This window comes from Opisthocomus hoazin, chromosome Z, assembly GCF_030867145.1.
Source record: "Opisthocomus hoazin isolate bOpiHoa1 chromosome Z, bOpiHoa1.hap1, whole genome shotgun sequence".
NCBI classification, from domain to species: Eukaryota; Metazoa; Chordata; class Aves; order Opisthocomiformes; family Opisthocomidae; genus Opisthocomus; species Opisthocomus hoazin.
The window spans coordinates 73,800,384-73,815,066 of record NC_134454.1 but is presented as its reverse complement, the minus strand read 5'-3'; the positions used below and the strand labels follow the sequence as shown (position 1 = coordinate 73,815,066).

At 37.8% G+C, this 14,683-nt stretch overlaps 1 protein-coding gene across 3 annotated transcripts in view; it reads left to right on the top strand.

Annotated features, from left to right (window-relative positions):
* The window catches only part of NNT (nicotinamide nucleotide transhydrogenase), a 46,281-nt gene that overhangs the window by 3,437 nt on the left and 28,161 nt on the right, over nt 1–14,683 (top strand). For all 3 annotated transcript variants that reach the window (XM_075410658.1, XM_075410660.1, XM_075410659.1), the window contains exons 3-10: nt 4,683–4,912; nt 5,778–5,995; nt 7,484–7,571; nt 8,299–8,387; nt 10,062–10,249; nt 11,016–11,149; nt 12,907–13,098; nt 14,244–14,397. In XM_075410658.1, coding sequence (XP_075266773.1) covers nt 4,683–4,912; nt 5,778–5,995; nt 7,484–7,571; nt 8,299–8,387; nt 10,062–10,249; nt 11,016–11,149; nt 12,907–13,098; nt 14,244–14,397 — 1,293 coding nt within the window. The remainder of the gene's footprint in view (nt 1–4,682; nt 4,913–5,777; nt 5,996–7,483; nt 7,572–8,298; nt 8,388–10,061; nt 10,250–11,015; nt 11,150–12,906; nt 13,099–14,243; nt 14,398–14,683) is intronic.

Genomic DNA, 14,683 nt, shown 5'->3' with positions numbered 1-14,683 from the left:
TATTCTTAAGCCTGTGGTTATTACTTTTGTTCTCTCATTAGTCCAGGATATATTATGCAAAAGAATAACAGCTCCTTGAGGAGTGAAGAGATCTGGAGTCAGTTGAAAAGTAAACTTGGAGGATGGATACTTTTCTTATTGCTATTTATTTTGCTGTTATTTTCTTTGTTTCTTAGAAACATAGGAATTTTCGTACAGGAGTAAACAAGTATTCCTGTAACCTGTCTTAAATAGTCGCTAGTGCCAGATGCTTCAGAAACAGATGCAAAGTTTTCCCAAGTCCTGGGAAAGGTGCATGTGAAGTGACAGACTCTGAGGTTTCCAGTATACTTCCAGATTGGTTTGTCCTACAGCTCTGTGACTTTTACCTGTCTCTGTCTTGGGATTTAGAATGTCCTTTTTATTTTCATGCTTCTTTCTTAATGTTTCCTGTTTTTTTTCTAAATCTTGCAGAACGTTTAAATCTGTGACGGTTTATTGTGAATTCTCTAGATAAGCTGTACGTTATTTATAAACCATAGACATTGTCCTTTCCTTTCCTTGTTTTTTTTTGTATCTCCTTGCTTGTGTAGGAAGAGGGATCAGGTGTTTGTTTAATCTTCTGTACCATTCTTTTTTTTTCTTTTTTTCTTTTTTTTCTTTGTTTTCTTTTTTTCTTTTCTTTTTGCCAACGTCATATTGCTGTTCTTCGGAATATGTCCTCATCTTCAGAACAGATGAGATGGTTTGTTTAAAGCTAATACTGGAGTAACTTAGATATCAGGCAGGTTACATATGCTGTTTTCCCATCCCAGAACATTTGGCATATAGTCAAAACGTCTCCTTTCTCTTTTCTCTAAGTTAATCTCTAATATTTGTTGATACTCTTTTGCTACAAACTACTTTCTCAAATCAGGTTGAGATAAAAACCTGTGTTTTTCTCTGTTTCTGTATGTACAACATTCAGAGTTTTCTTGATAGTTTTAATTTAGGATCTTCTTTAAACAGTCATTTTGTAGATGGAAGTTAAATGGAGAAAATTGCTTTTATAGTTATTTTTAATTGTTTGATTTCTGAAGCTTGGAAATGTAGACTACCTACTTAGTTTGTTTGCTTGAAGTTTGAGACTGCTTTGAGTATGTTCTCCTTAGACAGTCAAGATTATGTTAAGGGGATGAGAAAGAGTGGCTTCTTACTTGTTTTTCTAAACGCTAATTTATCTACATTCCATACTAGGATTCTAAGAGTTGTGAAATTTAACGATTGTACTTTTGATAGTGGCAGAATCCTTTTGGTGTTGATTATTTGTATCAAAAAAGTACTGTGTGTCTCCTATGCAATGAACAGTACATTCAAAATCTTCATGTGACTCAAACGTGCTCAAGGTATATTGAGTATACTGAAGGTATATTGAACTGCTTTTGGAATATGTTCTTAATGTCATGAAGCAGTAAGTCAGTTACTAAAGCATACTCAAGGCAGTGCTTAAAGAGATTTGTTGGACGTGGAGGCTTAGAAAGGCAATTTGGAAGCTTCACACTCATGCAGTTTTAAACCCATGGCAAGGATAACAGATGTGCTTTCTCAGAATAAAACCTGAATCAAGATCTTAAGTTTGCAATTCTAGATTTCAACCTTTCAAAAATAATGACTTCAATGAAATTGAGTTCAACAGACCAAATCTCTGTGTGTGTAGCCTCCTTCAAACACAGTATTTATCATACCCTGTCCTGGAGTTCTAACATAGATCTTGGCTTTGTGATTGTAGACATTGGCTCCATTTTGGTGCAGAATGATGTGATAGCTCAGGGTAGTCTGCTTGAAAAGTCTCCTATACCTGCTCTAGCTAAAGGCTGGCAAACTGACATCTGTTTGCTTCTGTATTCATTTGCGTCTATATTCACTGGTTGCTAGAAATCTGATAGTGCGACAGAGGAGAAAAGAAGGTGTGAGGCAGATGAGATTTGTTGGATATTTGTCTTGGATTTGATATCCCAAAGCATTGGAGGAGGGCGTAGTTCTCAGTATTGGTGTCTGGTAATTTGGCTTACCAATAAGCTGCAAATACTTTCTATCTAAAAACGTTTTGCCTATTTTTGTTGCATGCAAGATGTAACAATGTGAAAGAGAAATGAGGAAACACATTTTACATTTAATGAGTGCATATTCCTGTCCCATCCCTCCTAGCTATTTATTGCTAGTACTCCACACAGGAGCAAGTGAACAGAAAAAGTGAAAAAGAAATCAGAAGCATCAGTTGTCATATGAGCCTTAGGAGCTAAAAAAAAGTTAATTTTTTTGCTTTAAAAAAAAAAAAAGTGTAAAAGCTTTAGTCGGGTGTCGCTGTGCCTTTAAATTTACAGTCATCCTTCTACTCCCTGTATAATTCCTTCCTTCCTTCCTCTGCATTTGTGTGCTGCAAAAACTTCCAAAAGGACAAAGAGAAGGTAGCACTCCAGTCCTCCTTTTCTTAGTGCTTCTTGAACAGCTTTTTGCAGTCTATCCTAGAGCTACTTCCTTTCTAAAATGATGGTTGGTCCCTGTTATCCTAACAAATATCAGTCTGCAAAGTGTCATTTCTGGTTCTAAAAGATGAGAGCTCATTTCCACTGAGTTGATTTACTGAAAATCAGAAGCAGGACTTTATTGTGCAGTAATTAGGAGAAGAATGATGAGAAAGTCCCCTTCAAATGACAAGGATGATTTGTATGAGTGACAGCAACAGTTACTGTAGCTTTCAAGAGGTTAGTGCTGCTGTGATAGGAGTGCCTTGAGTGGCACGGTGATGTTTAGATGTGGTGTGTGCTGATTAAACAGTTCTCTGCAAAGCTTTGTTACCTTTGTGGGTCTGTTACTTAGGTGGGCATTCTCGCTCCTGTTGTGAATTTATGTTCCTTTAAAGCATGTTTTTCTGAATGTGACTTTTGTCTTGTAATATAAAGAATTTTAAATGTTCCCCAACATGCAAAATACCAAAACACTTGTGTCTTCAAATTATTTGTTAACATTTTCTTAGTTTAATTTGAAAAAGGAATCTAAAATTTAAGAAAATAAAAATAATTAGAAGTAATGCACTTCTTTGTCTGGTGATCTTTCATGCTGTCTTCTTGTTGGATGTGTTCAATCAGTTTTTTTTAATGGGTTAGAAGACTGACAAGTACAGGTAGATATTTAAGTACTAGTTTTTAGCAACTCTGTATTTCAGAACATTGTAAGTTGATGGCATCTTGAAAGTTGTTAATCTAAAACATTTTCAGATGTTAGACTTTAAGAACCTTATAGTCCAACTCTTTTTTCATAGATATTTAGATTTAAAAATATCAAAATAACAATTTCTCAAAGCTCCTATAGTGTGGTATGGTTTTGGCTTTCTTTTGCTGGTTTCTATCTTAAAAAAAAACAGGAAAGAAAACTGAAAGGAGGTCTTCCTAAAACATGGAACACATTACTAGTCTGGTACAATTTTTTGTAGCACAATACAGAGTATTGGTGACCAAATTAAAAGCAGATTTGTAACTTAAAACAAGCTTTTCCACCCCTCCTCCCATTTTTTTTGGTTCATTTTTTTGACTTGGTTTGTGGTTTATTTACTTACTTATTTTTTATTGTTGTTATTGCTTGGTCTCTGATGTGAGTGACTGCTTAGGCTCCTCAAATTATATCTCATTAATATGTATTTGGTGTGTCTCATGTATCAATGTCACAATCCAGGGTTAAATGCTGGACAGACATAGGTGAAAGCTGGTGCAGAGCTGGGCCTGTGTGCTGGACGGCATGCTGGCTAGAATAATTGAAACAGTGTTTTAGTTTAATATACAATTATTGTGCTTGAGTCTTTGTATTTATAAATAATGTATTTAAACACTTGATTGGATCAGAGACGTTTAGCTGTCGGATGTTAGACTGGAAGCCCACAAATTGTACATGAACAAAGTTAGATGTTTGTAATTTGAAACCTTAAGCTAAAACTGATAAATTACAGCTTCAGCAGTTTCCTGGTGTTACTTAGCAGAGCTTTGAACAAGTTAAGACAAGGAGGTAACACTGAAGGGAAGTATAATTGAACAAACTTGTAGATGGATATTCCATTATTCTTCAACTACTCCTGAATTCACATTTTTCATTTCTGTAGCACCTCTTAGAGTGTCGATGTAGTTGTGCTTTTCAGTGTAGTTTGTGGTATGTACGTTACATTCATGAATAGTGATCTGAGAAAACTGTAATTTGATAGACATTAAAGATATGTTCAGTTAAAATGCAGTTCAGCTGTTCAAACTCCTTTGTTTATTGCTTCACAATAAAGTTGAAGTGACTAGAGGGGGGATTTAAATTCTCCTTTCCCCAGGCAGAATGTGTTATCACCAGAATATCACTGTGTATTTTATAAATCAGAATGCCAGTTACACAATCAGAGCTGGATAAATTCAGATGGGTGTGAACTGCAACAAACACTTGTTACTGCTTGTGTGGCTGATTGTGCTGACCTGCTGATTCCTGAGAGAACAGGGATGTCTAGCAAGATGGTGTCGTGTAAGGAAATGTAAACTACACTGCTAGAAAACATCATTCTGCTCCCTCTTCTGTTAGGAGGGAGAATTGCTGAGTGTGACATGTCTGCGTGTGTCTGTACAGCACTGAAGAGTGCCATCAATACCAGTTAATCTTTAGTGCAACTAATGCTGTCTTATCTGCCACTCTTACAGGAATTCCTTATAAACAGCTGACTGTAGGTGTCCCCAAGGAGATATTTGAGAATGAGAAAAGAGTGGCTCTATCACCGGCTGGAGTTCAAGCCTTGATTAAACAAGGCTTCAATGCTGTGGTGGAATCTGGTGCTGGAGAAGCTTCCAAATTTTCTGATGACCATTACAGAGAAGTTGGAGCAAAGATCCAGGGGACCAAGGAAGTCCTGGCTTCTGATTTGATTGTCAAAGTAATTGCTTTATTAATATATTTCCTATTACATTCTTTCTGGAGAAACATACAGGTCGATTTTTTCTAATGCTGAAAGTTCAGTAAGTAGGCCCCTTTAAGTTAATGTTTTCCATTCTAAGTTCTGATTCAGTTTTAGTCTGTCCTTTTCTTTTGTTGTTTTTTAATAGCTTAAGTGTGCATCTGCAGTAATAAACTAGTAAATGGCAGCATTGAAAAAAATGGAGGATAATTTCTTATCAAGTTTTTAACTACGTTGGAGGATTTGTGTTTTCTAGAGGGAGGTAGACTAGTTCTGGGCTCTAATCAGGTGACATCCCTGCTCTCAGAAACTTTCGCTCTGAAATTAGTAACATAAAACTCAAGTTACTCCTTAGAGAGAGTTGCTAGGAATTCTGGAGGTGTAAGTTTCTAACTTTTCTCAATCAGACATCTGACAATTCCACAGCAACAGTGTGTCTCAAAAGTATTTGTAACTAGAAGAGTTGTAGCTGATCTGGGAAGACTGCTAAAAGTGAAGGTGCGTGAGAGATATTAGGTTGTTCGGAGTCCTGAAGAAAAAAAAAGAACAAGACCTTAAATTTGATGTTTCCTTTCCTGTCATAAAAGCTAGTAACTGCTGGTTAGAAGCCACCAGATCTTTCTGGAGGCGTATGCTGACTATCACTGCCCTGTCACCAGTCCTCCTGGAGCTGACTGAGAGATGGACTGCAGTTGAGAAGTGCAATTACTCAGTTTGGTTGTGTAAACAGATTTTGATATACTTTGTGGTTGGGAATGGACAGACTGCAAGCTGGGAGAAAGGAAGTGGAGTGTGTTCTGATTTATTTCCTCTGACTAATTTGGAAACATCTCTCTCTCTTCAGGTGAGGGCTCCTATGTATAACTCGGCTCTAGGTGTACATGAGGCAGATCTTTTTAAGACAGCGGCTACCCTGATTAGTTTTATCTACCCAGCACAAAATCCAGACCTCCTGAAAAAGCTTGCAGAAAAAAAAACTACTGTCTTGGCTATGGATCAGGTTCCACGGGTCACCATTGCTCAGGGATACGATGCACTTAGCTCCATGGCCAACATTGCTGGGTATGAATCTTACTTCTTTATTTGTTGTTGTTTTTCTTTCCTCTGGAGCTTGAGTAAGTATAGCTGGATTGAAAACTATGTGCTTTGATATTAGGTATATCTAAAAAAAAATATTGCATTTCTATTTTCATGTAGTTTCAAGCAGGATGATGCTGTTGGAGGTGCCAAATGACTTAAGTTTGTTATGGTCAGCTTTGCAGTAGAGCAGAGCAAGGCTTTTAAAAAAAAAAAAAATTAAGGCAGTTATGCTAATTCCTGGGCTGCTTTGTCTTCTAGTACCTTTTTGATCTGAACTAGATCAGAGCAGGCTCCAAGATATCCTGAAGACAGCTTGAGCACTGATTGTCTTGTCATTGGGATCTGGTGGTGTTGGGAGCTAACTAACGCGAAAAGCACTTGGTGTGAATGCAATTGCCATGGCAGATATAAACAAAAGATCAAATATTCTTAGATGTCGTCATGCTTTGCGACTGATGTTGTAGGTATTGTTGTGAATTAAAATGTTGTTGTCATCAAACTGACTTCTGCTATTAGGTTCGTTATTGCTGTGGGTTTTTTTTTTTACTTTTTACTTAGATTATGTTAATGAGGCATAGTAAGCCTTGAAGATGACTGCCAGATTTTGTGGACACCAGCAGTGTATATCCACATACATGTCTGGCTGCTTCTCTGTGTTTTCATTCTGTGTAATTTTATTACAACATAGACATTTGTAATGTATTTAAAGGTATAAAATCTACAAGCTTTATTACAAATTAGAACTAATTTTACAGCATACAGACCTCTGTATGTCCCTGCTAGAGACAGGAAAGAGAGTGGAGTGGAACTGTTGAACCACAACACTGTTAGTAAAAATGCAAGAAAATCTGCACTGTTCTTAAGAAAAGACATAATTATGCATTAATGTGCATTTTCAGATAGCTCTGCTGATGTTAGCTTGGCATCCAGCCACCTGTTGTTGGATGGCTAAAAAGCTGGTGGAGCAAAAAAGGAACAAGGTTAAGCTATTTGCCCTAAGGCAGATAGCTCTGGAGAGTTAGGGTCAGAGTATCTCTTTTTGAATGTGTGCTTGCTTGCCTGAGTGAGCTCACGGCATAATTACTCTGGATTTTGCAATTGCTTGTTCATGTTTCCACCCTGAACAATCCTCAGGTTACAACCTTTGAGCGTCTCTTCAAAGACCACAGAGCTAACTTTTCACAAGTTAGGCATTTATTGTTCAGGTAAAAATTTACTTGAGTGTGAATAGTTATGGACATACAGTATATTGCAGTCCAAAAATCCTGTCTGAAAATGCACTCTGTGATTTTAAAAAAACAAGAAATATGAACAAAGACAGACTATTAAATTTGTGCTCAATAGTAACGTATTAAACTTGCTTTATTCTACACATGGTATGGTCAAATGTTCATCCTTTCGATTGCTGTCATGAATGCAATTTTACTGAGCCTGGGATAATACTGATATGTATTTGTCCTTAATTGACAGTTACAAGGCCGTGGTACTGGCAGCAAATCACTTTGGTCGATTTTTCACGGGTCAGATTACAGCTGCTGGTAAAGTTCCTCCAGCAAAGGTATGTGCAGTCAAACAGATGTTGTGGCAGACGAGTATGTGTGCTCCTGAGTACAGTTAACCACTGCTGAAACTGTGTTAAAAGGCTTTCTTCCTGCCTTGGGGCTAGTTCTAGAGACTTTAGAGCTTGCTATAGTTATTCCCATACCGATTTTCATTCACTACCTGTAGTGTCATTTTTTTTAATAATAGAATCATTTGAGTTTTATTTAAATTTGCTGAGTTTTAAACATGAGACCTGCTATACGTGGATGGATTATTGGTTGGGTTTTTTTTGTTTTTTTTTTTCCAGATGGGGAAAGGTAAGAAAGCAGTTACGAAAAGTCAGGGATGTTGTGATTTCTGGTACATTGAAGGCTGAGATGGAAAGGATTGCTTGATTGGAATTGCAAGTGGATTGGGTTGAAGAGAAATGAAAGTAGAAGTAGGGAAGGAAAAAAAAAAAGGGACATAAAGTAAGGAGAAAACCTATACTTACTTACACAAACTGTTAGCTACAGATGAGTTGGCTCTCAGATAAGTGAAGTCAGGAGTTACAGCTTTTAAACTGTGAGATTTTTGGGGCAGCTTTACTAAAGTTGTTCTGGGTTCTGTGTCCTAAGGTAGCTTGTTTAAGTGGCAGGTTAATGAGGTGCATCTGCAGCTGTGAAAGCAGTACAGTACTGATGCTTTTCTAACCAGCTCTAGTTTTAGTTTACGCTTCAAACATGATGATGTTACTGTTCTAGGTCTTGATCATCGGAGGAGGAGTTGCTGGTCTGGCTTCTGCAGGAGCAGCGAAATCAATGGGTGCAGTGGTTCGTGGATTTGATACTAGGTAGGTGTGTGAAATGGTAATAGCAATCTAAAATTATTTTACGATTAAGTAGTTTGTGGTTGTATTACAGTGAAAACACTTGTACTGCACTGAATCACAATTCCTTTCCTATGATTTTTATTCCATCATTATTCCTCCATTTTTTTATACCTCAAAACAACCAGACCTTCCAAAGAGTCCTTCTCATTAAATCATTCAGAACTATATGAATAAAAGAACTAATTGCTTTATGAAAATGAGAAAGTTAAGGCATTTATCCAGGATTTCATGTGTCTCTTATTCTTGGGGACACAGGGAAAATAGTGAAGAAATAATCTTCATGCCCTTGTTTTTATAGCTTGCTTTGATCCAGGTGCATGGCTGTGTACTGTCATTCACCTCTACTCTGCTGATCCCAGAGAGGCCAGCTAGGAGCTCTTTGGAGAGACACTTCTTTCAATCTGTTGAAGGAGAGAGAGAGATTAAGTTATTTTATTTATGAAACTCAAGATGAAAGAACAGAAACTGCAACTTAAGCTGCTTTAAATACTGCTTTCCTTGGGTCTCTTACTTATGTTCAGAAGGATTATTTTGTCCCACAGCCATTTTTTTAGAGCAATAGACTGGGAAAATTACAGAGCACAAACATTTTTCTTCTTATTGCTACAGGGACTGCAAACTTGAATAAATTTTTTTCTATTAAATGTCTGCCTTATATTGAATTTGTGTGCACTTAATCGTGTATTTGCATTAAAATTACTTTACATGTTTGTTTTTATGCAGAAGTGGCATCAAGTGCTACTTAGCTGTATCTAATATGAAGGAATAAAAGTGAATGTATCTCCAGATTTATGAAGTGCAATACAAAAAAAATGTTGCCTGCAGTTTGTTAGGAAAATCTTCACATGCCTTAAAACAAACTGTAAAGCGTGATCAAAATCTGTCTAAAACTTTTCAGATTTTTTTTTAATTCCCTTCTTAAGCATCCTGTATGCTTTTGTCTTGGTGTACAAGAATGTTTGTGTTAAATCCTCTGCATGTTGTGAATGTTCACTTAGCACTGATATTTAGTCTCTTTATTCACTGTGGTATCACCTGATGCAAAATCAACTACAGATTTACAGGATAACTGTAATGCCCCCCCCCCCCCCAACCAAAAGACACCCCCCCCCCCCCCAAACATCCCAAACACCACCCCCACCCGCAAGCCTTTCCAGCCCCTAACCAATGTTACCTGTGAAAAGAAGACTTACTGGTATTTCCCACTTCACAGGTTAAAAATGGGGCCACAGTCTGTGTATTTATGACCTATCTTGGGCATCTAAGTTTGGGCTGTAGATTTACCTAGTCATGACACGAGAAGTGGGTGAGCAGAGTTAGTCAACAGTTAATTTCACATCTTTGAAACTTTCTTGAAGCAACTCCTACTGACTGTACAGGAAACCATAGGCTACCTTTATTCCTTATGCAAGTATCTTCATTAGGGACTTACAATTAGTGATGCAAATTAGTTTTCACTAAATGCAGAAAGTTGAGGACTTCATTATGGTCTCCTTAATCCTAGGGTAAGTTTTAGATCTCTTAGATGAAGATTACTACTACTAAAAAGACCAAAAAAGACATGGTGGATTTTTAAAGCAGTGTTTTTTCTACTCCCCCAATCCCCCCTCCCCCCCCCGCATTTTGTTCTTCTAGAGCTGCAGCTCTGGAACAGTTCAAGTCTCTTGGTGCTGAGCCTTTGGAAGTAGACTTAAAGGAATCTGGAGAGGGACAAGGTGGTTATGCTAAAGAAATGTCCAAAGAATTTATTGAGGCTGAAATGAAACTCTTTGCCAAACAGTGCCAAGATGTTGATATTATCATCACTACAGCACTTATTCCAGGTATGTTTCATGTGCAAGATGCTGATTTTCATGTATCTTGTGTAAGTTAGCATGTTTTGGAGCTGTGCCTGCAGTGAAAACAGATGTGTTAATGAATTACATCTGCATAAGCACGTAACTTTTCCCTTCCTTGATAAATGCCTGGTTTAAAAATGTGTACCTTTTTTTAAAGCTTCTGTTTTCGCAAACGAGCAGTGCATGACTCAACATCGTCATGTTTTCTTATTAAACAGGGAGTAGATAGTAATAAAAGAAGAATACATTTTTCTTGTGTATCTGTTGCATCACTGCTCCTCCTGCTGTCAAGCTTGGGCATGATATTGAGCTTCAAGTCCAATTGAAACAGTACTGTCTTTTGTAAGTGAAACATAGCAAGGTAGAGCTTAGGTTCTAGTGCTTTGTAGTGCGCAGCATCTGTCTTTTAATAACTTACGATGTAGTGTTTCTTTTTTTTCTTTGTTATGACTTGAAGTATAAGATTGTCCTCAGTAATCGAACCACATCCAAAATCAGACTTGCCAGCATCTTTGGCAGACTGCCTGTGCATACCTTTTTGTATGCTTGGGAGCAGGATGTTCTAACATCTCTTCTCTCTGCCTATATAAACAAAGCTTCTGTGACATTTCGTCCTAGGTACTGATAACTTGAAAATTTCACTTGGAAAAATAAGGTTTAGAGAGAGAGAGAATGGGAGGACTCATCTCCTGAGCTCTACAGATAAAAAGCTGTATTTTGGGTTTTAACTTACTATGCCTTGTCTTGTCAGGCAAAAAAGCTCCTGTCTTGTTTAAAAAAGATATGATTGAATCAATGAAGGAAGGTTCAGTTGTTGTGGATTTAGCTGCAGAAGCAGGAGGAAACATTGAGACTACAAAGCCTGGAGAAATGTATGTTCATAAGGTGAGTGTTTTAATCTGCAGATCATTCTCGTTTTGCGTGAATTCACATTGTGTTTTGTAAACTGTATGAAATGCTGAAAATGAGTAGCTGATTTTGTTATTTGGGCTTAAGTAATGCTTTACATTTGCATTTTGTCACTAGTCATCTCTATAACAATTTGAAGATTTTTAAAGAAACAAATACCTTTGTGTAGTGTTAATTTAGTGGTTAGGTATGGAAGTGTTACTACTTAGACTTCAAGTCCAGTGACTTGTCTCTGCTGAGTTGAGGGTGTGGTTTGTTTTCTGTTTCTTGGTCTGTCTAAGGAGACGGCAGTAGCAATAACTTCTTTTGACTTGCTTATCACCTCCCACAACTGGAGGTTAACAGTCCCTGTCAGAGGTAAGCTAAACAAGTTCAGACTATGTCAGTGCTTACTTCAGTGCAAGGTCTGTGGCTTAGCTCTATATAATTCGCGCTTCAGGAGGGTGCTGTCTCTGTATGTCTTTAGCTTCACCAGCATGAGCATGTCTGCCCTGGAGTATCCAAACCACTTGTAACCTAAAGCAGGAGTAGTGTGAATTTGTTCATTAAACTAAGCAATTTTGCTCTGGACTGAATTAACTCCATTAGTTTTGCTCCAGTGTTCATTGGCTCAGTTGAGAGCTTGTTCTCTACTTTCTGGGTTTTGTTTTTGTTTTTTGAGAAATCTGCTAGCAGTTACAGAAATCTGGATGATGAGATTTAAAGTAGCAGATTTCCAAGGTCAGTATTTGGTAATGTAGGACATAATGCTGCTGTTATGCGGCTCTAGGGAAGCCTGTAGGACATACTGCTGCCGTGGTTTTCATTAATATAAGCAGGGCTGTTTGTGTATATATCATGAATCACACATTGTATTTGGCTTTGTGGTTTTCTAGGGCTTTTGATGTCATTGCTTAGAAATTGAAATTAGAGTATGTGGAACAGAAATAAGCAGGTACTTGCATGAAGAATTTACATGGAGTGCTTTTAGTCAGAGGAATATTACCCCTGGGTGTCGTGTATTGGCACTGTGGAAAGGAGCAGCAGTGCAGAACTGTTAGCACTGTGCTAGAGCGTTGCATTCAGAAGCCAGATTTCCTGGTAGCCTGCGTAGATCTTAGCTGTAAGTTGCAGGAGCAGTGTTTTAACACAAACTTGCTTGAATGTGAAAAGTGTGTGCCAGCATCAGCTTCCCATACCTTCCAAAAGCTCAAGCACCTGATAGCCAGGCATACTCACATGTGTTCTTTGGACAGTGTGGATATATAATGGTACATATTTACATAAATGTGAAGCCGGGCGTATTACTTGCACAGCTAGCTAGCTTTGACGAAGCTCCCTTCACTCCTTTGTCGTATAGAAAGTTGCCTCCAATGCGTGCCCTCCAGAAGGACAGAGAAGATGCCGAGCATTGGACAGGATAATCTGTTACCTGGTTGCTTTGACAAGCTAAGTTCTGAGAGTATGGTAGGATTTTGAGAGAACAAGGTCTTGCACCAACACGTTGTCTTCTCTGTGTAGGTTTGTGGCTAATAGCATTTAAAGTGTTGGGTTTGATCATACTGAATTCTGTAACTGTTGTGAGTAATCCCCCCCCAGCTTACTAGTGTTAGAGGTGTAGGTAACAGTTTTAATTGGGGTTAAAACCAGAAATAAGCAAAACAGGGTATATATTTACAAAAGGATATATTGGACGAGATACTGCTTCTTCAGAGATTGAACTAATCCTTAATATTTTACTTGAATTATTTCAGGGTGTTACACACATTGGCTACACAGACCTGCCTAGCAGAATGGCTACTCAGGCCAGTAGTCTGTATTCCAATAATATTATCAAGCTCCTAAAGGCTATTAGTCCTGACAAAGAGAACTTCTACTTTGATCCAAAAGATGAATTTGATTATGGGACTCTGGATCATGTGATTAGAGGAACTGTAGTAATGAAGGTAAGCCAGTAAATAATCCGTTCTGAATTTGTGAGTACATACTTTTACATTTATCAGTGTTGTCTCTTACAGTGCATTCAAAGACACTGCATGCCAATAGACTTTAGGTGTGGCTTGATGGACAGTGTTGGCAATCATGTTTGTATTCAGCTGAATATTACTTTCTCCCTTTTTGTGAAGGGAAACCTCTTTGCCTTTGTCTTGTCATGGTTAAACAAATAGTTAATGTCTACTGTTAAAAAATAGGAAAAAGATGCTATTTGCTTATTGTATTCATGTGATAAAAGCATAGTTATTTAAAAGATGTTTGAAACTTTACTACAGGACCAGAAAAACATTCTTCCTTTTTTTTAAAAAAAAAAATAAATACATGTTTCTATTCTGATAAAAGTAATCAGAAAAAAATGGTGGAACTAGAATATGCAGGATACTTCTTTTAGGGAACAATAAAATACAAATTTAGGGCATGGGTCAGTATGGGCTTTCCTCCTGCAATTATAAGGAAATATTAATTTGCTAGTTAGGTAAGAGGTATTCATTTCTGTTGAGTTTTGCTGCATAATGTTGCCAACATTTTGTAATGCTTTTTTGTAATGCTCCTACTCTGGAGAAGGCTTGCACTGACTTCAGGTCTTGCAGACGACTGAAGTGGTGTGTACAGCACAGGTCTGACAGCTCTACCAGTTATTCCTCCAGAGGCCAGAAGAACACCACGAAACGAACAGAGACATCATGCTTGCTACCTAGCTGAGGTCTGGGCAGGCTGTGATTACAGTTCAGATCTGTAGCAGATCTTGCTATTTCCAAGACCGTGTTTTATTTTACATAAGTGTTTTCCGTTTAAGGAACTTTATCTCTTTGTTTTGGTTTCCGTTTTCAAGCATGTGCTGTATTTCTGCAAGGTGCTCATGGAGATTGGTACTAAATCTTGTCTGAAAAATGTGTAAACTGGTATGGTTAACTTGGTCAGGCTGTACTGATCATCCAGCCTTGCAGACTTCTGCTGATGCAGAGAAGGAAGATGTTGCTGTGGCATGGCTGTGGGATGTTACGTCTTAATCTGAGTTGGAGGATTAAGAAGAGTAGGCTCCTCTAACTATAAATCATCTGCCATGTTAGCGATAACTGTAAATATCTCTTGTCAGGATGGCAAGGTGATTTTCCCAGCACCTCCACCAAATAACATTCCTCAAGGAGCCCCTGTGAAGCAGAAGACTGTAGCAGAGCTGGAAGCGGAAAAAGCAGCTACTATTACACCTTTTAGAAAAACTATGACTAGTGCATCTGTATATACAGCAGGTAGGCAACTTCCACAGTTGGAGAATCAGAGTAGAGCGCTCCTCAGAGCAGTTGATTGTGTGGTGTATCCTAGTGCAAAATCAGTGTAGTGCAATAATTGCTTTTGAGAGGGAAAATAAAATTTTAAAAATTTAACTAAAAGTATTAATATTTCAAACAGTGCTGAGTCATACTGTGTGCATGTACTTGTGTTTGTGCGTCAGAACTCCTGCAAGAGGTAATTAATGAATTGAGTATTCTTAATTTTAGCCTCTGTTCTTCATGTGCATGCTTTGAGTCTTCCAAG